General features: G+C 35.1%; 1 protein-coding gene across 5 annotated transcripts in view; it reads left to right on the plus strand.

The window, feature by feature from the left end:
* The window catches only part of LOC102885315 (24-hydroxycholesterol 7-alpha-hydroxylase), a 64,964-nt gene that overhangs the window by 4,677 nt on the left and 35,432 nt on the right, over positions 1–24,855 (plus strand). For 4 of the 5 annotated variants that reach the window (XM_025042620.1, XM_006926478.3, XM_025042621.1 and 1 more), the window contains exons 3-7: positions 1,804–1,978; positions 3,196–3,345; positions 4,617–4,710; positions 9,934–10,038; positions 14,536–14,626. In XM_025042620.1, coding sequence (XP_024898388.1) covers positions 1,804–1,978; positions 3,196–3,345; positions 4,617–4,710; positions 9,934–10,038; positions 14,536–14,626 — 615 coding nt within the window. Of the gene's footprint in view, positions 1–184; positions 298–1,803; positions 1,979–3,195; positions 3,346–4,616; positions 4,711–9,933; positions 10,039–14,535; positions 14,627–24,855 lie in introns of those variants that run through there. The other variant, XM_025042623.1, reaches the window with a different exon arrangement.

Here is a 24,855-nt window from a genome sequence, read left to right on the forward strand (position 1 = left end):
TATGAGTTCAGTCACTGAAAGTCAAAATATTGGCAGCCTAATACATTTAGACCTTAATTAGACATGTAAGAGATGAGGTTACCTCACTGAAGTTTTCTGTGGGAAATATTTGGAACCTGTATTGTTACAGCTCCCAAGACGCCACTAACTGTTCTGCTACTGTGTATACAATGTTCTACAGGCTGTAGCTCTTGGCTTGATCACATGTTGCTACTCTGCTCCCTGAAAGTAGAATTCCACTGCTTAGTAAGCCCTTTACGATTGACATTTCCTGACATATTCCATAGGGCTATCAAGGTAAGTGAGTGCCCTTTCGCCAATTCTCTTTCCTCAGAGGCTGTCAGATTATACTGGTCAGCATGCTTCCAGTGTGACTATCTGCTTCTATTTCTTCCCAGGCCACAAATATGCGTGCTGAGGCCATTTGTCCTTGTAAGAATACAGAGCTGCTTCCTTTTGAGCCTGTTTTTTTTTCTGTTTTCACAATATCTGTGCTTGCTTCTACTGTCTGTGGCTTTTTTCTCTTTGCTTCCCTTTGCTGCTTCTCTTTGCTGCTTTCTTAGGTTTCTTTTCATATAGACTCATGCATTTTTTTGACATTAAGACAAAAAACATTTCAAAAGCTATAAGTGATCAATAGCATGATTATATTTTCTTCTTGCTTGCATGAAAATCACAACATGTGGGTTAAATTTTTCACTATTTAGTACTTCTTGATATTTGGACTGTGGAATTCCAGGTAAAAGAATGTAAATATTTTGAAGCCTCTTGATCTGTAAGGCTACATATCCCTTCAGAAAAGTATACCAACTTACTGACCTGTCAGGTGTGTGGAATTTATCAGTGTTTATACTTGTCCTTCCCCTGGGGATTTTCATGTTTAAATATTTCTATTTAACAACAACAAAAAAATATGTTAATATTTACTCTTGAGACAGCTTCTCATTCTTCTCATATAGTCCCCTGATACAGAGAGGATAAATGCTCCAGAGTATCTAAAAATTATTAATGAACCTACATAAAATGTAACCTATACATAAAAAGATGATGAAATAGAAAATTTTAAAATTATTTTTTGAAATCACCTTGAAGAAATTAAACAGGATTAAAGAGGAATGTAAAGGAAGAATGAGTAAAAAATACTTATACTTTCACTACCCCAACACAACCAGGAGTGTGTATTGCGAAAGGGAAGAATCATGAATACTAATATAAAAAAAATAGTGGGGTTGATGCTATGAGGAAATGCCTCCTGGTGGAAGTAATAGCCAAGAAGATGCTTGAAGAAGAAGTAGAAATTAGCAGGAGACATTTAGGGCTTGTAAGTGTGCGTGTATGGGGTGGGGTAAGATTAGTCAAACAAAGAATGTTCTGAGCAGATAGAACAGCTCATAAAAATACTGGGAAATATAGAAGTATCTGTTTTCAACATACCTGAAATATACATTTAGAGGTTGGGAGAGCTGGAAATATCATTAGAGAGATAGGAAGTTGGTAGAAAGCCTTGTAAACTTTGTTAAGGATAGGAAGCCAATGAAAGGTTTTAAATATGGAAATAAGATCTCTAGATTTGTGTTTCCCAGAGGCCTTATAGATCATCCTTTAAATTACCCTACAGACTTTTACTATCTCACAGCATACGTTGAATATTCATCTAGTTTTATTCACAGAAGGTTATTTTATATATCTGATGAACTTTAGCTGTATTCCCTACTAACCAAAAAGTAGTAGAAAAGTATGTTGCTTCATTATTTGCTTCAAAGAATCATTGCTTCTTTTGAAAATGGTTTTCTCTGTTTATAGCATCAATCCCAAAGAATATCTTTTTTGCACTACATGAGAAACTTTATATTGTGATGAAAGGGAAACTAGGGACTTTCAACCTATGTCAATTCGCTGGACAACTAACCGAAGAATTACATGAACAACTGGAGAATTTAGGCACTCATGGGACAATAGACCTGAACAACCTAGTAAGGTAAATAGATACATTACTATTATTTCATCTTGCTCTTTTGGAATAAAAAATGTTGAAGCCTATACATTGGATTTCAAAAATTATATGTTCGGTTAATGAAGTCTACCTAACTAGGTAATTGAGAGAGTATGTTAATATTTTAAATTCTAATTAATGGTCAGGTTTCAGTTTAGCTCTATAATTTTATGGTGAACAAATAAACCAATACATTTTAATACATTTACAGCCATTTTTTCCTAGTCATTCATACGATTGTGAATATATATAGATGTACATCTTAGAATTGTCATGCATCCATCAGAATTTTGATAAGACATTCAGTGCAATTTGTGATTATTCCAAGTGGATATTGAGAGAACAAGGGAAAGGATATAATCAACAAGTAGATGACAAGCATCCAGGAGATATTTGTGAGACACGAAAGGTTGGCTGAGACAAAATCAGTGTGGCCCTCAGCGCAGAGTCCTCCTAGAGGGGAGGTACTGAGATGAGAGACAGATGAGATAGGAAAGGGTGGCAGAGGGAGCCAGGTAGCACATGTAAGCCATGTTATGAAGGTTCCTGGCAAAGGTAAGGCCTGGGCATGGGAGCCATGAGAAAAATTCCTCACATGCATAAGGAGATGTGGGAAATTGAAGTTACCTTAGGCACTTTTCCATCTCAGTGGGATACTGGGGTGCTGAAGGCAGGATTTGACAGTTTAGATTCATAAAACAGAACAACATTTAATATTTCGTTAGCGATCCAAAAAGAGAAAAAAGAACAAAGACAACCAATCAGCCAAACTCTTAGCTTGCCCAGAATCTACAACAAAGCAGAAAATTCTCAGATATTTTTGAAATTTGGAGGAAAGAAGATCCTAAAAATTTTCTGGAGAGAAAGGGATGGCAAATAAAAATGAAATAACAGTATTCGGTGTTACTAATCTAGGGTATATTAACAATCATTGATTTTTTTTAACTTAAGTATGCCACAGTAATCATTTTATTCACTTACAGTAAAACTTGATAAATACTATAATTTCAGTTACCCCTTAGTCATTTTGAGAATAGGCAAATATTGAAACCTCTTAAGAGTGACTTCTCCCAAAAGATTTTATCATGTGCTGTTATCTACCCCTTAAAAATAGCTATTAAAAAATGCTTTCTCTTGTATCCTGATTTTATATTCTTCTTTGAGCATTTGGTCTGACTTTTTATGTGTATCTCTCTTTGTAGGCATCTCCTTTATCCAGTCAGTGTGAATATGCTCTTTAAAAAAGGTTTGTTTCCCACAAACAAGAAGAAAATCATGGAGTTCCATCAGTATTTTCGAGCTTATGATGAAGGTTTTGAGCATGGGTCCCAGGTGCCAGAATGTCTCCTAAGGTAGTTGTTTCCTGAATTAATTCATTGACCAAGCTCCTCTCAGCAATTCATACATCTCTCATTTCTCTATTCTAAGTAGATATAACAGCAGTTTAAGTAAAGAGAGAGAACTGTTCCTTATGAACAGTTTGTTTTTGGTGTGTGTGTTAATTGAGGGAGGAACAGGAGAAGAGATATGCATGTTTTCCTTTTTGTAAAAAAAAATTCGAGGAGCAAAAACGAGAGGGTGCAGGGGGGAGAAAACATAAATATGAGAATGAAATGAATTTATTTTGAGGCCTTTTATCCCATTTACATACTTGTCACATTCATTGCTACGGTTTGATCTGTGTTAAATCAAGTGTGGCTAGTCTCAGAATCAGATGTCCTAATTCTCTCTGAGACAAAAGTGGGTGTGGTCAAATGCATTTCTCAAAGTTAGCTCAGATAATTGTTTACAAAATGGCTTGAATGCAGAGTAACTCATGATTTTTTGATTTCTTGGCCGTTGGTCTACATGGTTAATGGTCGAGAAGATTAAAAAGATAATAGCCAGTTTGGTTTACTTGGCTTAACCCAGCAGTGGGTCCCATGCTAGTTTTTCATCCTTCTGTAACTGACAACCAGCCAGAGTAAAAGTAGACCAAGAGATTGTGGGCCCTCTTTTCTTATTCAGTGCCAATCCTATAAGAATTCAAACATTCATCAGCAAAAGACACTAAAGTGTGTATGACTGCCTTGCCCCCTCACCATTTTCCTGTGAACTAATAAGTGAAGGTAGAGGTCTTATGAAATTCTAGCTGAAAATGAAAAAGAAACTTGGAGTGTGCTGGCTGGAAAATTACTGCTTGGCTGTCGCCCATGGGAACATAGGCTATCGCCCATGGGAACATAGGTTATCACCTATGGAAACAACATTCTAACAATAAGCTTTCTGCTTCTGTACCTCCGCTTGTACAGCCTACCTGTGGGTTGACAGTAAATAGTAGAAAAATAGACTTTTGTGTTCAGACAGAATGAGGAATGGAATTTAGGGCTTAAAAACCCTATACCTCTACATTTCGGGGCTGCTTAATTTGGGGTCTGTGTACCCCTGGCAGACCCAGCTGGCTGAATAAAGAGTGCATTTCCTATAACTCACTGATTTCTGGTGGTCCGTGTGTCTTTCGGGGGCTGGCGGCTACAACAGGAGAAATGATTATAATTCCATAGACATTTCCTCTTTATAGTGTTACCTGTTATTCCCAAAGTACTTTCAAATTAATATATACACATATTTTTCTCTCCATTAGAAACTGGTCAAAATCCAAAAGATGGCTTCTGGCATTTTTTGAGAAAAACATTCCAGATATAAAAACATATAAATCTGAAAAAGATAATTCCATGGTAAGTATACCTTAGCTTTTTTTCTGATAAAATATATGACTCGAAGACAGTAATAAGCTGTAATTGTTAAAAATATATTTTTGTTAAAAAACCATGAGATTAATTAGATACCATTTTTGTGCCAAGCAATGGTATTAGACATACTTACATGCATTATTTTATTATTACATCATCACAACAGTGAGATAGGTATTAATCCTGTTCTCCATAAGAAATGCCTGAGGCCTCAAAACAAAGTTCTGAAGTTCTTTATTTATATATTGTACAATTGCCTATGTCAACAATGACAGTTGGTCAATTAGGCAAGAATAAAGCACTACCTTTGCAGAAAAATCAGACCGGCGAGAAACCAAGCACCACTCGGAGAGTTGGAGAACCCAGGTTTATTATGCCAGCAGTCCCAGAAAAGCTAGCGCTCTGAAGACCTGGGCCCCAAGCTCGAGGGTAACCTTACTTTTATAGGACGTATCCATGCAGTTACAGTTAGCATGGGCTGATTGGTTAATTTGTCCTCAGGTGGTTACAGAGCGAGGAAGTTGCTATGGCTACAGGCAGTTACAGAGCATAAGATTTTCAGACAGGCAATATATCTGTTATCTAGTCAGAACAAGCAAAGGGGAGGGTGAGTCTTCAATTGATCTTGAGGTCACCCTGTCCTTCAGCTTATGTGGCAGGCATGTCTACAGAAGCAGAACAGAGAGCTGATTACAAAGTTAACCATTTGAGTGGAAAATTCCTCTTCACTGCAAAGTAGACTTCATTCTTGATGCCAATAGTTTCTCTCTTCACATGCAAGGAGGTACTATGGTATAATTTAAAAAGCTAGGCACTAGGAGTCAGAGTCTTAAGTGTCCTATGTATGTGGTTCTTTAAGGGGTGGTCCCCAGACTGACTGTTTTGGCATCCCCTGGAAACCATACAGTCAGAAACTCTGGGGCGGAGCCAAGCAACCTGTGGTTTAATAAGCCTTCCAGATGGTTCTAATACTTGCTAATGAATGGTTCTCAGCCCTGGCTGCTCATTAAAATCTCTGGGAGTTTTTGAAAACGATCTGATTCTCCAGACTCACACTCAGAGACTGGAGTTCATTTGGTCTGGACTGCCTGGCCTCAAATCCAGTCATCAGTAGTATAATCTTGGGCCTGATACCTAATCTCTTGGCCTGTTTCGGTCACTTATCTCATAGGGTGGTGGGGATTAAATGAGTTAACATTTGTAAAGCACTTAGAATTTAGTAAGGACCACTTGAAACTTTATCATTGTTATTATCATTTAAAAATATATCACTTCAGATCTTTTAGTATTTAAAGATGGAATCAAAAATTTGGTTTGTTTTTCATTACTATAGTGGGTGTTATCATAAACAACTTGGCTTAACACTGCAGAGGAAGATAGCCTGAGGAAAAAGAATGTGTGACTATTTAGGTATCTTTCTCCTAAATAAAGGGAATAAAAAGGGATACCAGAAGGCCCTTCATTAACAAACTATATTTTAGCTAATGTTTTTATTTCACAAACTCAGACAGGCACATATTTTCATTTGTATTATTTTCCAGGACTTAGAGATAAAGCCACATGTGTATAAAAGCTGCACTCGGATCTGTAAACTGTGGGCCTAAGATAAAGGTTTTCAATGCCCCAGCTAAAACTCCCTATCACCAATACTTCTAGAATAGCATCTATTTTCTTACTCTGAAAAAATGAGGCATTTTTAATCATAGGTACTCTGACTCCCTATTTGAATAAAACACATTTTGAACTTTGCCGAAGCTGGATTAGTGTTTAAGACTTTGGGACAGAATCCAGTGTGAACATTCATGAGCAGTTTAACTTCATTGTTGTGCGTTTTGCTTCTGTTTCCCTCCAGCAGCGTTCACACTGAACTTATGTTTTTATACCCACATTTTTAAAAAATGTGTGCTAAAAAAAAGATTCTGTTGTCTTCTACTACATGGATTTCAGTGGCCTAGTTGAACAGAATACTGAAAGAAGTTTTTAGTTTGGGGTTTTTTTTTTAAAAAAAATATTATACATATCCTTTGTCACATGAATACCAAATATGATGATTTCTTTCATGTTATTTTATATATATTTATTAAAGTAGTATTTTCATTTACAGAATGGTATATCAAAAGAATGAAATACATCTATAGGGTTTTTCATGAGGTATAAACTGTGTCGTAACAGCTTACATTGTAAGTATGAATTAGAAACCAGCTTTAAATGAAATTTATATTTGAACTATTTTCAGTTCTGCTAATCCATTATTACAAAAACAATAATGATAAGACATTGCTAACATTTATGGGATGCTTACTCCATGCCAGGGATAGTGTTACACATTTCACGAATTCATAAATCATTTATTTTTCATAACAACTTTCATACCCAGAAAAATGGGGATTATTAAAACCAGAAAGCTGGGATTAGAGTGGTTAATCACTTTTGAAACATTACATGCCTGAGTAAGTAACAGCAACAATCTCTTATCATTAATTTTCTTTGATAGTGATTTAATAATTGTTTTCTGTATTATAAGATCTGCAGCAAAACTACTACATTATGGTGCAATGCAATTCTCTTAATTTTTAATCCACAAGAGTTATGGATTATGTTTCTAATGGGGCAGCATAGTATAGTGGCCAAGAGTGTTGGCTCTGGAGCCAGTGCCAGTCTCACAGGGTTTGAATTCCAGCCCGACCATCTACAATACAAGCTGTATGTCCCTGGCAAAGTTCCCTAACTTAATTGTGTTTCAGTTGTGGATTGAGTACTTGTAAAGTATGTAAAACAAGACTTGCCTTAGCAAGCAGTGACTAGACGTTAGCTACCATTATTTCTATCGCCTAATCCTGATTTATTTAAGATTCAAAGTTCATGAGTAACTTAATGGAAATGTTATAGTGTCTGAATTTGTTCCTCATCATGGGGAATAGGCGTAGGCCAATCTGGCGATACCTTTCTATGAAAATAATACCTTCATAGAATTCATGTGGTGACCTGAAAGCAACCATAGTAGGTAGCCTTGGATGGGGCCATGATATGACCTGGCACCATTCAAGTCAAATGTGAGTTCTCTGCATGGCTGTAGAGAATTGTATTTATAATACACTGGCTTGGCAGTTTTCTCTCCCATTGTGTGTAGGCTGAGAATCTGCATGGTAGATAAGGGTAGGGTTTTCTACTGAATGCTCCAGAAATCTGTTTTTCTGCATTGGTTGCATTTTTCTAAGAGTAGAGGTTTATTAAAGGATAAAAAAAAAAAAAAAAAGATAACATTTGTCAATGGTAATATGTACCAAGTTTTGTTTAAAGTAGCTCACCTCAAAACAATCCTATGAGGTTGGTACCAATTATGACCGTTTTATAGATGAGGAAACTGAGACACAGAGAGCTTAAAGTTCTCAGTTCTTAAGAAAACTGGTTACCCAGTTCTTAAATAACTTAGCCAGGTTCCAGTCCTACATGGAAGAATCTTGGAAGTCACCACTTCATCCTAACAAGTAAAAAGCTGAACAGACTGAAAAATCAACCACCATAGAAAAGAGAGGATACAGGGCAAACCACTACCCCCAAGACTGGAGAGACCAGCAGGCAAATACATGATAAATATTTTGTTGAGAATTTTTACATTTACATTTATGAGAGATAGCCATCTGTAGTTTTCTTTCAGTGTCGTTGGCTTTGGAATTAAGGTAATGCTGGCCTCATAGAATAGGTTTGGAAGTTCTCTATTTCCATCCTCTAAAAGAGATTTTAGAGAATTGGTATAATTTCTTTCTTAAATGTTTGGTAGAATTTACCAGTGAACCCATCTGGGCCTGGTACTTGCTGTTTGGTTAAGTTATGAATTATTGATTCAATTTCTTTAATAGATATGGGCCTATTTAGATCATCTGTTTCTTGTGAGAGTTTTGGCAGATTGTGTCTTTCAAGGAAGTGGTTCATTTCATCTAGACTATCAAATTTATGGGCAAATTTATTCACAGTATTTTTTTATCTTTTAAATTTTCATGGGCTCTGTAATGATGTCCTGTCTTTAATTTCTGATATTACTAATCTGTCTTTTTTCTTTTTTTTCTCACTTAGCCTGGCTAGAGGGTTATTGATTTTATTGATCTTTTTAAAGAACCAGCTTTTGATTTTATTGATTTTTTCCTATTGATTTCCTATTTTCAGTTTCATTGATTTCTGCTCAAATTTTTATTATTTCTTTTTCCTTTGCTTACTTTGGGTTTAATTTGCTTCTATTTCAATTTCCTAAGGTACTTAGATTATTGATTTTAGATCTTTCTTATTCTCTAATATATACTTCAATGCTGTAAATTTCCTTCTAAGCAATATCATGCAGAGTATTTTCTCTGCCCTGAAAAATCCTTTATGCTCTGCCTATTCATTCTTGGCCATAAAATATACCTTAATAATTTAAAAGACTGAGAATCATATAATATCTACTTTCAGACCACAATGTGACTAAACTAAAAATCAGTAACAGAAAGAAAAATCCCAAAACATATGGAGATTAAACAACACACTTGGAGATTAAATAATACGTGAGTCAAAAAAGAAATCTTAAGAGAAATTAAAAATATTTTGAAATAAGTGAAAATGAAAACACTACCTACCAAATTTTGGGATGTAGCAAAAACAGTGCTTATAGCAGCTTTATTCATAAATGGCAAAATTTGGAAGCAACCAAGATGCCTTTCAGTATGTGACTGAATTATAATGATAGATATATGTCATTATGCGTTTGTCCAAACTCATAGAGTGTACAATATGAAGAGTGAACCCTGAGGTAAACTATGGACTTTAGGTAATTATGATGTGTCAAAGTAGGTTTGTCCTTGGTCAAAAATGTACTATTCTGCTGAGTGATGTTAATAATGGAGAAGGCTATGCATGTGTTGGGGGTGAGGTTATATGGGACAGCTCTGTCCTTTCCTCTCAATTTTATTGTAAACCTAAACAAATAAAGTCTAAAAAAAAAAAAAAAAAGTTAAGGCAAGCTTTGAACCAATACAGTAAGAGTTGAGCCTCCAGAGTTCCTACTCCTAATTACTATGAGAAGTATGTAAATCCCTTAACACGACTCAAACTGCTAACCTCTGAATGGCAGAAATAATATCTTTCAGATTAAAGAGAAACGCATGGTCTTTTGTTTAGTAACATCAGTCTTTGTCACATAGCTGTGGTTTGAAAATATTTATTTCTTTTAAACAGACATTAATGCAAGATTTGCTGAATGTCATAGAGACGGAAACAAATGAGGAAAGTCCAAATTATGGGCTTCTACTACTTTGGGCTTCTTTGTCCAATGCTGTCACTGTAAGTATATTAGTAAAGTAAGAGTTACATGTCTGCCTATGAACTTTTAATTTTTTTCTTCATTTTTCTTTCTTTTTTTTCAGTCTTTTCACTCATTTTGGGGGAAGAAAAAGAGTGCAATGGAGTTGTTTGTAAGATAGAAACACAAAAGTGATGCATAATGAAATCTGATAAGATCACAGAGGAGGCAAAGCAGAGATCTGAAGTTAATTCTGTCTCTGAAATGCAGCATATCATGGGCTAAGGGAAAAGCTTGCACTTTGGGGTCAGTTATGACAATACTTGCTTATGGAGTACTTTCTTTGTCAGGCAATGTTTTCAGTATTGGTCCTGCCAAGATGAATAAGGCTTGACCCTTAACTTTTATTGGGGAGAGAGTAGGTAAATGGATAGTTTCAGATAGAATTGGGCTTGAATCCAGATATCCCCAGTCATAGCTATAGAATCTCATGAAGGTAATTTAAACTCTGAGCCTCCATTTTCTTACAGTAAAAAAGGGATAATGAAACTCCTAGTATGGTCCCAGGACTTGGGTACTTATTAATAAGTAACTCTCATTTCTCTACAAGGTCGTTGTGAGGATTTGAGATAAACCTAGCTGGTACCTGATGAGTATCAGTTATTTGTCTCCCTCTGTATTCTTATTTTTCTGTGCATCATTCTCATTTGCATTGCTTGATGTTCTGTCCTGTAAGCTTCCCCATGAGTGGAGCTGGTGACGTTGGAACCACAATACTACTAAAGAGAGCGGAGACTTTTTAACTGTTTTTTTTTTTAAAGCTGTTCTCAACTAGATTAAAGTCACGAGATTTGTCTGCCACTTCATGTTCGATGCACACGGTTTCCTGTGTCAGGAAGATTTCACATTAGCCTAAGCTGCACTTGTATTATCTGAGAAATTAAAGGGTAACCTTTTTTATATATTTGTTTTCTACTAAACAGGAACATGCAGACCATCTCTAATGATAAATGTGGTCATTTTTCTTCTTTTTCTTCTAACAAAGAGAAGGTGTTTTAAATATTATTTATTTCTCATTCCTCTTATAAAGAGCAGGGTTTAAAGTTTTCTAAATACCAATAATTTAGTTTCCTTTAACCTGTTTTAAAACTTACTGGGTAAAGAACAGAAATAGAAATTCTGACCTCTTTAATGTGTGTCAACCACTAGAATATATATTTCATCTGGCATGTGCAAGAAAAAATTAGTCTAACTAATCTTTTCTTCTTTATGAGCCACTAATATTAACTTCTGATTTTTCCTTACATAGTTTTCTTGGAAATGAATTAAGCTATAGCAAAATTAAAAAGCAAACATCAAAACAACTCCCAAAGCAGCAACAAAACAGCCATTCCTGTCACAGGATTAATTTTCAAGATCCCATTAGAAAAGTCCCTGGAAGAAAGGAACACAAAGCCCCATTGATCTGACACAGGGGAAGTCAATTCTTTGGAATTCGTTCCTGGTACTGGTCTGAAAGGATTTAAATTATTAATTTCAGAAAGGAAGTGTCTGATGATTAGTGAAAGTTCCATCTCCCTGGCTCTTGTTGGCACTTCCAAGAGGCAGCTGATGTGTGGGCAGGGACCCTGGAAAGGCTTCAGGTCAAGCCAAATCCTAGTGCTGAGTGACAGTGGGCCAATTATTTAACCTCTCTGATCCTCAGTGTTCTCATCTATAACATAGGTTTACTGTGTACCTCATAGTTGTAAGGATTATATTGGTAATAAATGGAAAGTGGCTAACAGTCCCTGGCACAAAATAGGTGCTCAATAAATGTTAGCTTTCTTCTCTTATAAAAAGTAAAGCCATGGTTTCAATCAATCATTATTTTCTATAGTGAATTAGTAATAAACAGCCTGGCTTCCAAAACTTGACCACGTAAATGTCCCAGGGTAGGAGTGGCCACTGATGTCCTGGTTTCTGTGATTTCCCTTTGCTGCCAAGAAAGCCACTAAAAATCCTGCCAGAGGTGTAGGTGGTGGGGCCTGACCTTTCTTGGTACCCAGATCATATTCTTAGCTTCTCTCCTACTCTTTGTTCTGTCTCAAGGCCCATGGAACTCGGAGCTCAGACTTCATATGGGCTTAGTACAGGGCACTAGGGAGCTCCATTATGGCCTAGGTGAACTTTGGTGGACTGGCCCAAGATATTAACCATGATTTATGAAATTATGTCTATGGGGAAACCATTTCCAAGTTCCAAGAAATTTCTTATTGTCAAGTGAACATTTCAAGAACATTTTTGCAAGTCTAATGTCAAAGCTGACAATTTTCTTGTTTTATTTGCTTCTCTGAAGCTCTTTCTAAACACTTGCAGTAGTTACCCATCCTGATCCCATCCCACCCTCAACTCTCACAGCATTTATTGTCTGTGCTTCCCATTCCCTCTACATTTAGCATATTTTTTCCTCCTGAGTATATCTCATATCTGCAACTGGATGTGAAAGCTCTTTGGGTAGGAATTATGTCGTACACAAATTTGTGTTTACCGTGATTTGTAGAAGACTATCTGACATGTTATAGACTCCATCAATATTTGTTAAATCTTTTTTTGAATGTAGGACTAAGTGATGCAGAAGAACATACTCAATTCATCTTCTCTATGATACAGCAAGGCACAACTTTCCTCTCTGTCCCTCATCACCTTTGTCCCTTATCACCTCTCCAAAACAATGGAAAGACTTTGTAGTGGCTGCTTCTGAAGTTCAGTGAGCCAGGTGGCTCTTCTCTTTTTTGCCTAGCCTTCACCACGGACTTAACCGACACCTTTGGCAAAATATTAATTGGTACCTTTAGGAGCAGTTTTTAACTCTTTTTCCAAATGTGATTGTACAAAGACCTCAAGGTCACTTATTCCTGTTTGTTGATTCAGTAAGGTATATAAACTTCTTATTTTTTATTCTATTTTATCTGCCTTTTATTTTAAAAATGTATTTGGTTTTCTAAAGTCAAAAATAATATAGATTTTTAGAAGTGAAATCTGTTAAGAAAAGAGGCATTAAAAATGAGAGCTAGCACCATTATACAGGCATTTAAAGTTTATCTAAATTCTTTATGTTTGCTATAAAAATAAATATTACCCAATTTTAGTGGATCTCTCAAACTCTTATTAAGCACACAAAACTCCAAATCTCTCTTTTGTGTAACTAAAAAATCGGTGTAATACTACTAAGATTTTTGCTCTTCCCCCGCCCCCGGCCCCAACATGATCTCTGACTCTTTAAGAAGCTTAATTGAGTATGGAGTGATTATTAATTAAATACCATAGTTCAGCATTTCCATCTATATATAATAGTAGAAATGGCCTGAGTGGAGATACAGAAGAGAGCTCTCTGAGCATCTTATTTCTGTAAAAATACACTAAAAGATCTCTAGGGTAATTCTTTTGAGATATGAAAAACTCCACAGAGAGCAGGACTGTAGTGGCCTTGGTTTACCACATTTATTCTTGCACTATCAGTTTACTGTCACAGAGGGGAAAACAATAAGCAAAATTTGGCTTTGTGGGAACACTTCCCTTTCAGGTAATTGCTCTTCCTCTTTTGACCACAGAGGGGAGTACTGGGATTATTTTAAGGTACCTAAATTACTTCACAAAAGAGACAAAGAGACTTAAATTATACAAAGTGTTTGTTGTCGGAGTGAGTAGTCATTTCAGGACGAGTTTTACTAGATGAAATTTCTTTCACAATACATATTTACTGAAAAAAATGAAAGAGAAATCCGAGCTTCTTTTAATGATTTTATACGGGTTTCTTTTACTGTATAACCTAAAAGTAGAAGTGAAAACATTTACCTGAGTTAGTGGAAAGCTAAATTTTGAGATGTGTAGCAGTATAATTTTATTTTATAATACTACACTGAGGAAAGATCTGAAATACTTTTGTTTGGTGTAGAGAGAGAATTTGCAAGCATACAACATTCACACCTTATGAACCTGAAAGCACCCTGTGTTCCATACGCTGTGAAATAACACTATTTTTTATATTGAGTACTTTCAAATTTTAGTTTATGAGATTTTAAGTATAGTTTTGGGGGCTTAATTACCATGTTTCATTTGCAGAATACATGATTTTCTAATTCATTTGTATTTAAAGATAATTAAATCATATAAAATGTTGGATTTAGATTAATATTCTTAAATATAATTTGTTGTTTCTAAATATATAATGTATGCCTATACAATATTTTATATTGTATATTAGTAAAAATTATCCCACTTTTCCCGTTTTTTAGTAAAGATAGTTTAATGTATGTAAACAATTAGTGAAATTGTAGTGACAGAATAAAATTATAAACTGGACCTCTTAGAGGTAAATAACATCACTTTTGTTCGTAAAATCTAGTTGTTTTCAAAAATGCTCTTTACTAACATACTATTAAATTAAATTTAAACGTTTCCCTTGTTTCTTTTAACAGTGTATGGCTAATGCTAAGTTTGCTATTGTTCACTTTCAAAGAAGGTTGTATTTTTTGATATATGTTTTTCTTCTTAAGATTGCATTTTGGACACTTGGATTTGTCCTCTCTCATCCCAACATCCACAGGACCATTATGGAAGGCATATCATCTGTGTTTGGCACAGCAGGTACTAAAATTGAATTAAATTACATAATCGAAGAGACATCTAATAATATGAGTCACACATCACAGACAAAGTGAAGTGCCCATAATTTTGTAGAAATTTAACGTGGTCTAAAATTGAACATAATTTGTTATGTGTTTCAGAATATAAATTGATCAGGTAGAACCCTAGAATTTAATTACTGTCAAGGATTTTAGAGGTCATCTAGCCTAACTCCCTTATTTTCCAAATGATGAAATAAATGCTAGAGAGATGGTGATTTGCCTAACTTCCCCACATAATGTGCAGGGCTTTTTCTTCTAATGTCTTGGCTCCTCATCTCAATTTAGCTACAAGTCCACAGTTTTGCAATTCAAGGTTTTCCAGATTTTATAAAAATAATATGGTGCATAATGCATATATTACATAATAGTACTCACTAAGTATGGAAATCAGGTAACATTTTATCACAAAAGGAATTATTTTAAAAGTTATAGTTAAAGATTTCACAAGTTAGAACTGCAGTTAGGGATTGCTGCCTTTCACTTCTTCAGTTCAAATTCAAGCTCTTCAGTTGTCATCTGTTTTAAAAAACATAAATAAGCTTGAATGAAGACTGTTAAATTACTTGTTTATTCATCATAATTTGACCTGTTTTTAGAGTAGATTTTTAAAAAAACCTTAATATGTCAAATTGTATGTTCTGATATAAAAAGAATAACAAATGACTTGGTTTTCTTGCAAGAAAACAATATAATAGGACAAAAGTTACGATGCCAATTAACAGTTATCGCTCCTCTCCATCATTGCTGAAAATATTTTATTTGGAATTTTTAATTTACTTTTGACTGCTTCTTACTGTATTAAACCAAAAGGCAAATTGGCTTGACCAACATGAATATCTGAGCCACCCTGTCTCTGAGCCTTGAGTATAAATCAGCAGATGCTGGATCTCATCTCATAGAAATGTGGTGAGCATTAGAATCATTGAGTACCAACAGTGCTAACAAATTAGATTTGGAGATACAATGGTGAGTATAAGAGAAGACTGCTTGCCTTTATGGAGCTTACATCTACAAAGCTAATGGAAATGTGCATGCCTGCATGTCTACAAATTACTTTATAGGTCAATCAAAGAATGACTTCTTGATTGTCACAAATTCTCCTTTACTATTTCCTTACCAGAGCCTTCTCCTGACTTAAGGCTCTCCAAATTCCTGGTCTTTAGGAAACAAAAAGGTGCAGATGGTCATGGTAGAGGTAATGCGGGAAACCTATCTGACCCCAAGGCCACAATACAAGTATCGCATTAATCTAAATTTCTACAATGCTTGAATCTTGAACTCTTGAACACATTTCTAATGGAGAAAGATAAAACCTTTCCCCTTTCTCCATATTCTGCTTTATTTTTAGAACCTATTGTCTCCTCTGGCAGAGAATGTTCCTTCGAATAGTAGTATGAGTACAATAGCTCTACTATATCAGTGCTTTCAGTTTATGACTCTTGTAGAATTGAAAACAATTTATAAAAATAAATGTAAAACAATTTTTGCCATACGTATATAAAAACAGTTCAGATCAATTTATGCTTAAGATGTCTTAGCAGTTCAGTAATTTAGATGTTGTAAGAGGAAGATATTTGTGTGCCCATACAAAGGATCCTGTCGAAGAAAGAACATTAAAGTGTGTTGAAGAAGAATCTGACTCAATACGGCAGTTTTCCCATTTTTATGCTCTATTCTATCACAAGATCACCATTTCCATTTTGGAGAAGTCCTTAGTGAATTTCTAACAATACATCTCTCGGGCCTCAAAACTCGCCCTTAGAATCCATCACAAGCATTTGCCCAGCTTTCTTATAAAACAAGTGTAAGCGTAGAAGCTACTGTTTACCTGGTCTTTTGTGTCTGGATTCTTTCACTTAACATAATGTTTTATTTTATATTGTGATGTTTTTCATTAATTGATTTTCAGATATTGAACTATCTTTGTATTCCTGGGATAAATTCTACTTAGTCATGGTGTATAATTCACATTAAGCATAATTTTTATATATTGCTGGATTCAGTTTGCTAGTATTTTGTTGAGAAAAATTTCACATCTACATTAATAAGGGATATTAGTCTATAGTTTTCTTGTGATGTCTTGGTCTGGTTTTGGTATCAAGATAATTCTGGCTTTATAGAATGATTTTAAAAGTGTTCCTTCTTCTATTTTTTGGAAGAGTTTGTGAAGAATTGATGTTAATTCTTGTTTAACTGTATGGTTGAATTCACCAGTGAAGTAATCTGGTTCAGAGATTTTCGCTGTGAGAGGTTTTGTTTTGTTTTGATGTTTTTAACCCAATCCTTCCACTTATTACAGGCCTGTTCAGATTATCTTTTTCTTCTTGAGTCAGTTGTGTGCCTTTTTAGGAATTTGCCCATTTCATCTAGTTTATTTAACTGCATACGTTTAGTCATAGTATTCTCCATAATCTTTTTTTATGTCTGTAAAGTCACGAGGAAAACATCTCCCATCTTGATTTTGGTGATTTGTGTCCTTTCCATTTTTTTTTTCTTGGTCAGTGTAGCTAAAAGGTTGCCAATATTGTTTACAAATAACTAACTTTTGGTTTTATTGATTTTGTTTGACTTATTTTTTCTATCAATATTCTGGTCTCTCATTTATTTCTGTTCTAATCATTACTTATAATTTCTATCTATCTCTTTATTGATAATCTCTATTTCTTTGGGCATGATTTCTTTAGTTCTTTGATTATACATAAAATATCTAGTCTGTTTAGTAAGCTCAACATCTGGGTTTCTTCAGGGACCATTTCTATTTCTTGCTTTTTTTTCTCTGTGTATGATCTATATTTTCTTGTTTCATGTCTTACTTCATATTTCTTGTTGCATGTCTTGTAATTTTTTGTTGAAAATTGGATATTTTAAATATTATAATGTGGAAGCTCTGGAAATCAAATTTTCCTCTCTCCTCAGGGTTTATTGTTATCGCAGCTTATTTTTATTACTTATTTGTTTAGTGACTTTTCAAAGCTATCTCTGTAAAGTTAGTATTTTTTTTATCATTTGTAGCCACTAATGTCTCTGCTTGATTAGTTTAGTGGTCAGCTAATACTTGGACAGAGATTTCTTTACACGAAGAGCCAACAAATCTATTCTTTGCCTATGGGTCCTGTGTGCATGTTGAGGCATGCCTTCACCCCTCGGCCAGATAGTTGACAACTCTGCCTTAGCTTTCACTACCTGCTTGTACAGAACCTCAAAGACAGCCATTAGTGAGACCTTGGGGCCTTCTCAGGTTTTTCCCGAGCATGAGTAAAGTTCTGAGCTTTTGTTCAACCCTACACAAGTACATGGCCTTCAATATTTTCAGCAATGCACTGGACCTCTTCAAAGCACTTAGGACATCTCATTTCCTAGCTCTTTATTTTAATATTTTTTGTTTACCTATTGTTTATCTCAAATATTACCTACTGCCTCAGGTAGCTGCAAAGTTAAACAATTATCTTTAAAAATTTTTAACCAAAACCCCTGAGGAAAAGACTTTTTCACTGGGAAGCTCCAGGTTAGGTCAGATAGACAGTCTTGCAGTGGGATTTTTCATGGAGCTGCCAAACAAGCTAGCTAATGTGAATTTTCTAAGAATGAGGTAGTTCCAACCCTGTTCTACCTGCTCCAGTGGCTGGTTTTCTCTATGATCGCAGGCTGTTGGTTTTCAAAGTTACTATGGAGCTATAGCTATCCAATTTTTTTTTTTTTTTAGATAAACACTCCCGAATTGCTACAACAAGCCTTTGGTTAATTTTCAGAGTTCTGAAAAAATTGATTTAACCATTTTTACCAGATTTCTCATTAGTTTTAAAGAGGCAGATTTTGGATTCCTTACTTTCTCTGCCATTTTTGCTGATGTCATCCTGAACCTAAGTTTTTAAATTTCTTTTAGGAAACCTTCCAGATTCATGTGGGTTAACCTTGCATTCACCTATTCATACATCGTTTGAGTGCCCACTATGTGAAGGCATTGTGTGAAGTACCAGGGCTGTGAAGATGAGTCAGGAGTGGTGTGTGATGCTCTCAAGGAAGCTCATGAAGTGCTTTCTCATAACAATGAAAGCAGACTTGAAAGTATCCAGAAGATGTTAGGAGAGAAAAAGGAATATTTACATTGTTTCTTTGGAAATGTGTACCTGCTGGTGAATTCTGTAAGTTTTTTGTGCCCGGAACCTTTTCCTTGTTTTTGTTTATCTTTTAGTCAGCTCGAATGTTATTTCTTCAGGTAGGTCTTTTAGGCTTACCCTGTCTAAAGTCACTTTTCCTAACCCTGCCTTTAGTAATTCTCTGGCTTGTCTCACTCTTAATTTCCTTCAAAAGAATGATTATTTGTTTATTAGTATATTTATTTATCCTCTGCCTCATTTATGAGAACTTAATCTCTCCAGCAACAGGAACAACATCTGTCTTGGGCTCTATAGTATCTCCAGCTGCCTAGAACCAAAAAATTACTCAACAAATATTTTCTGAATGAATGTAATGAACAAATATAAGAATATATTTTTAAGAGATGAGTGTCTTGGTGTAGCCTTCATTTGCAGCTCTGTCACCCATTCCATTAGACAGTTTATAGGAAATGAGTGTTTTATGTAAAGAAGTTTTTGACAATTTTCTGCACTTAATTTTTCTGTTACCAGACCCTAGTCTCAGCCAATATTTGATCAGTAATTTGAGACATTGAGTAGTTGCAAACCCAAGAATCCACATGAATGATAATGAATGCTAGCATTTCCCTAGGGTTTTGAACTCTGTAAAGCATTTTCTTGCCTAAGATTTTATTTTAGATTTTGATCTTGGCTGAAATGTATATTCTCAAATCACTGAGAATCTGATAAAGAAAATCTGGTTTGTTACAGACTTTTGGGGTACAATTCTGGAAATTAGTCATTTTGTTTTAACTTTTAATTTTAAATTATGATGCATTATTTCAATAGCCTATTATAACCTCAGAAAACACAGTACGAGAGCTGAGATCTGATTTTCTGGGTTCAAATCCAGTCTGGGACACTTACTAATGGTATATTCTTATTCAAGTTACCAAATTCTTTAAGCCAATTTTCTCTTTGATATAATGGCAAAATAAGAAAGCCTGTCTCATTGATTTATTAGGAGGATATAGCAAATATAAAGTAGATAGCACGGTGCCTGTTTTATAAATCTTAGCTAGGACCAAAACTTATATAATTACATCAGTTGTATGAAATTTTATAATCTTCTCATATCATGAAATTAGTAACTCTTATGACTTCAAGTATTTTGCTTCCAAATATTAGTCGTCATCATTTTTTGAAATAATATAGTTTTCTAGAATGTTTATGGCAGCAAGTGAATTACTTTTATTTAAATTGGCTGTCTTGCAATGGCACTCAAGCACAGCAGAAATATAGCGTGCGGCGATTTATAGCTAATATTATCCTACGAGATAAAAATAATAGCAATGAGAATAGCTAGCACTCAGATAGCACTTACTAAGTACCAGGCTGTATTCTAAGTGCTTTTCTTCTTGACTTGAATCATCCCTTCTAAATTGATGTTATTTACATTTTTTTAAACACACAGAAAGTGAAGTACCAATTAGATAATTTTCTTGAGACCACACAGCTAGTAAATGGTAGAATTATGATTTGAACCAAAGTTTGTCTGGTTGTAGAGTTGATAATACAAATTAGCAAACCTCCTTGGTTTCAAAATTTTACTCAAAATGCCTAAAGATGCTTAGATCTAATTTCCGGCTTAATTCCATTCCAAGTTGCTTCCATACTAAGCTTCCTAACCACAGCTCTAGTTACATAACATCTGTACTCAGAAAATATTCCGGGAGTAATATTCATATGCCTGAGCCAGATACCATGGCCTCGATGTTCTGACCTGCCTTTGTGTGCAGAGTGACAATCTAACTAAGGCCGACCTTTGACTACCCTCTGATTAGGAGTTAGACAAGCAAATATCTAGAGGAAGAACTGATTGGAGTCAAATACGCAGGTGCGGCCTAACTGTTCTCACAGAATTCTCTGGGATCATCACCATTGGTACCATTTCTGTGGCATTTTTTTCCAGAGAAGAATAAGAGCACATTTCTAAATAACTTGATATAACATATTTAGAGAGAATATGTAAAGAGAAAGTGTCATGGCTTACATCCTCACTGAGACTTTTCCTTTCTTCTAATGACAAGCATATGCCCTGGTCCTTCCTAGTTTCTGTCATCACACAAGAAACTGCTGAGTTCATGGCTTTCAGACTTCCCTTCTGCCCCCTATAGGTGTTTCAAATGTAAAAAGTACATTGACTGCACATTGATCACAGCAGAAAATCTGTATAGATGTTTCTTCTCTCCCTCATGCAGCCCCTCCTGTTACCATTGGAGGTTGTGCCCCTTCCCCTGCCGTGGCTCCTTCACTTTCTCAACTGCTGGACTTTGGCCCTTATACTTTTTTTCCACATTACTCATTCTATAATTTATGAGCAAGGCTTCTTAGAGGCAGCAGCAGAACCTAACTATAGCTGATTTAATTAGAAACTGAATGTATTAAAAGTTTGGTAGGCAGTTCACAGAACTTCTAGGAGGGCTGGACAACCAGGCATGTGTGATGCATAGCCTGAAATAATGCTCCAGATCAGGATGCAGACCTGGCATGGCAAGTACAACACTGCCACTAATGCCAAACACATCGTAGCCACTGACTGGCACAGGATGCTGAATGACACTGGGTCCCTAGAAGCGTCATCATGCAAAAACTGCAGTTGCTGCCAGGGAAAAATTATTTTGGTCTCTATTTCTTTTCATCACTAACTCTTGATTCAAAATCTAGGTTGGTAGATCTGACTGACAAAGTCTTATTTTCATGGTAATATCCTATCATCAAGGGAGGCAAGGAAAGCAAGTCTCTGGAGTTTTTCTGCTCTGTGATGGTAGCAAGCTTCTCTTGAAGCACATGGTTCAGATATTGCATAGCCAAAACTGACAAATATCAATGTGTGTATAGATAATATAATATATATTTTTATATATGTGAGTATAAGAAATAAGTATATATATTATATTACTATATAAATGTATTTTTACAAATATAAATACATTTTATAAATATAACTATGTACTTTTGTATCTATATATCTGTGTGTACATATACATAGATCCCTTTCTTATTCCTGGGCGAGGTGACCTCTTGCTTTCAGACTCTATGAAAGCAGACTAAGTACAGTGACCTCTCCTCATCTTTCTCATGAAACTTCCTACTTGTATGAACTATGGACAGTTTTAATAAACAGTGCAATAATTAACTGAAATACCTATGTTCTGTTTATTGAAAAATCCACACACTGATAGTTCAACCAGACTTCGTTTTGTATGTTTTGATAAAGAGATATTTTTTTCTAAATCTCTTCCTTTTCCTATCGGGTTTGATCTATTCTCAATACAGTGAATGTTGCTGTATCCGTAGAGCTGAAGAAGAAAATTAAGTTATTTAGTTTTTTATTTTAACATCAAACTGCATGTTATGACATTCAATTTTATTTATTTACATATCTACATTTTAATTTGTTTAAGTAGTATTTCATTAACCTACCATTATGATTTACGTATCTTTTTAATTTTAGTTAAAATATAGGAGTACATATTTAGGTGCTTCTTGCATTTTTAGCTTTATTATACTTTGTTTTTTCAAGATAAGTGCTAAAGGATTACTAGATTGTAAAAGACTAATAAACACAGCATAAATAGTTATATGTGAGTGACTGACCTAAAGCACTCCCAGGCATTAACATTTGGGTCTTGTTTAGGCTGTGTTTTAAAGTAATGTTCCTTTCTAATTCAGAGTCTCACTATGAGTATCTACCCACCAGCAGAAGGTCATTCTGTCTTAAAAACAAATAGAAATGCACTTGAATTTTTTAACTGGTTGCATATCTTTTTAATGTAGGGTAGCGTATATAGCACAATATTTTTTTTGGCCATTCAGTTTTATTGTGCAGATATTTAAAGAAAAAAATAATGAACTGTTTTCTGTTAATTACAGTGAATCAAGCTAGGTAATAGAAATGCATCTGCATAGAATCAATTCATATCTTACAGAAAGTCATGATTTGTGCATTATTTTCATTAGGTTAGAGTTAGAAATTTGATTCATGAGTTTCAATTCTGTTACTTCCTAATTGTGTGACTTTGGATAAAAGAAAAAATTTACTCAGAACCAACAATAATGTTTTTTGGTACCACTCTGTTCTGATTTAGTAAAAATCCTGACTGGGAACATACCAGCACAGTCAAACAGCGAGATGCTATTACATGGCGACATTGACTCAGATGGCTATACTCACCATATACTAGTGAGAAAAGATTCTGTCTCTGTTTGCAATTAAAAACAAGTATAAAAACTATCAGTGTGATAAGTGAAGCTCAGATCCTATGCTGATGTTCTTTTTTACCCATATTACAACTTGTAGGTAACTTCTATCCACTTGGGTGTGTCCCAAGTACCATCTTGCCAACCAATAACATTTTCAGAGGACCTGATTATGACATATCAAAGACCCGAGTCACTCCAGCTAACAGAAGAAGCTCACTCTCATTACTCCTCTTTAGCCTGCAGGGCTTAATGGCTGAGAGCCAGACCTGTGGCTGTGATAGATTCTTTGCACTCATTGTGTGTTCACCAAAATATTGAAAGAGATCAAGTAGCAGAGCCAAGGGTCCTCCAATGGAGTTATAAACAGAGGAAAATTATTTTATTGAAAAGAAAATTCTCTCCACTCCTGTTGGTTGCCTGACAATATGAACCTAATATGGAGATTTTAGAGGTTATAGCATATTGTACAGGAGAGCTCTTACATAGTCTTATTTTCCTTTGGTTACCCAGCTTTTAAAATCCTGGAATGGACCCAGAAAACATTAAATTATGCCAGAGCTTCTCACAAATTACTTCTTATTCATCAACCTTGAAGAGCATACATAGATTACCTAAGAAAGTATTTGCAAATGCAGATTTCATCTGAAATGATTCTTTTCTTATATTCTTTTCTGCTTGGCCTTAAAGACCAAGATGGTGTCATTTGAGAGTAATAACTTGTTACTTTCTGATCCACTAACTTAGACACAGAGACTGAGGTCAGGCTTGCTTGTATGATTTCTAGCCCATGAGAGATTTCCCAGGAGGCCACATGTCCACCACCATTTTCTGCCTTTAACCCTGAGGTATGTCTTGTGACGCTCTATCTTGGGAGATTTTGTGTGAAATCATTCTCTCCTCCTTTATTGCCTAGTTTTGACAAGAGAGAAAAGATGCCTCTGATAGCTGTAGATTATTTGATATCCCTGTTGAAATTTACAAGCTTGGAGAAGGTCCTGCGCTGGCACTTCTTGTTTCATTAAGTCTCCACTATCTCGCCCCAGCGCAGCACTGTTAATCTGCTTGATTCATCCTATGCATTTTTCATTCATATGCATTTCTTTTTTCTGAGTGTTCTATTGGAGAATTATTCAGCCATTTGGATTGTGTTTTCCTCTTTGAAACTACTGAGGTTAAGGTCTTTAAGATGGGCCAACATCTCTCCAAGGAGCACAATCCAAATTTAGAATCATTATGCAGAGTTTGTAAATAAAGAATATTTCTAGATCAAAATTTATTTTACATTTTATTATCTTCCCATTGTCGATTGGTTTAGTTAATATCTCATCTTTTATTTATTATAAAGTCTTATGTTCTTTATTTCTTTAAAAAGTGTCATGATTATAAAGCAGTCTTAATTTTTTATTCCTGTAAATAGAGAAATTTATAACCTCTTTTTAATATATGAAAGAAATATTTCTGAAAGTAGCATGAGGTATTATTCGTTCAGAAGAGAATCTTACATGATTGACTTGATATAGTAGCATTAAACTTTTCTTGAAATGATAGAACAAGATTCATATATTTTTATAGCAGCATGTACAGATGGAAGAACGGGTAGGGAGGGTCAGTCTGTCGAGTCTTAACTCCTTGTCTTCCATTAGTCTTAATAACCTGTTCCAAGCAATATTGTGATCCTTGGTATCTTTCTTAATCAACTGTTATCACTGCCTCTTTCATACTTACTCTGTAATTAGAAAGACCAAACTGAAGCAGCTGAGCAGAGTCTACCTCCAAAAGCTTATTGCTTATAATTTATCAATAAGTGTCAGGCAGAGTACCAGGCACTGTATATCAGTCCCAGGGG

The sequence above is a fragment of the Pteropus alecto genome, unplaced genomic scaffold (genome assembly GCF_000325575.1).
Source record: "Pteropus alecto unplaced genomic scaffold, ASM32557v1 scaffold7, whole genome shotgun sequence".
Lineage (NCBI taxonomy): Eukaryota > Metazoa > Chordata > Mammalia > Chiroptera > Pteropodidae > Pteropus > Pteropus alecto.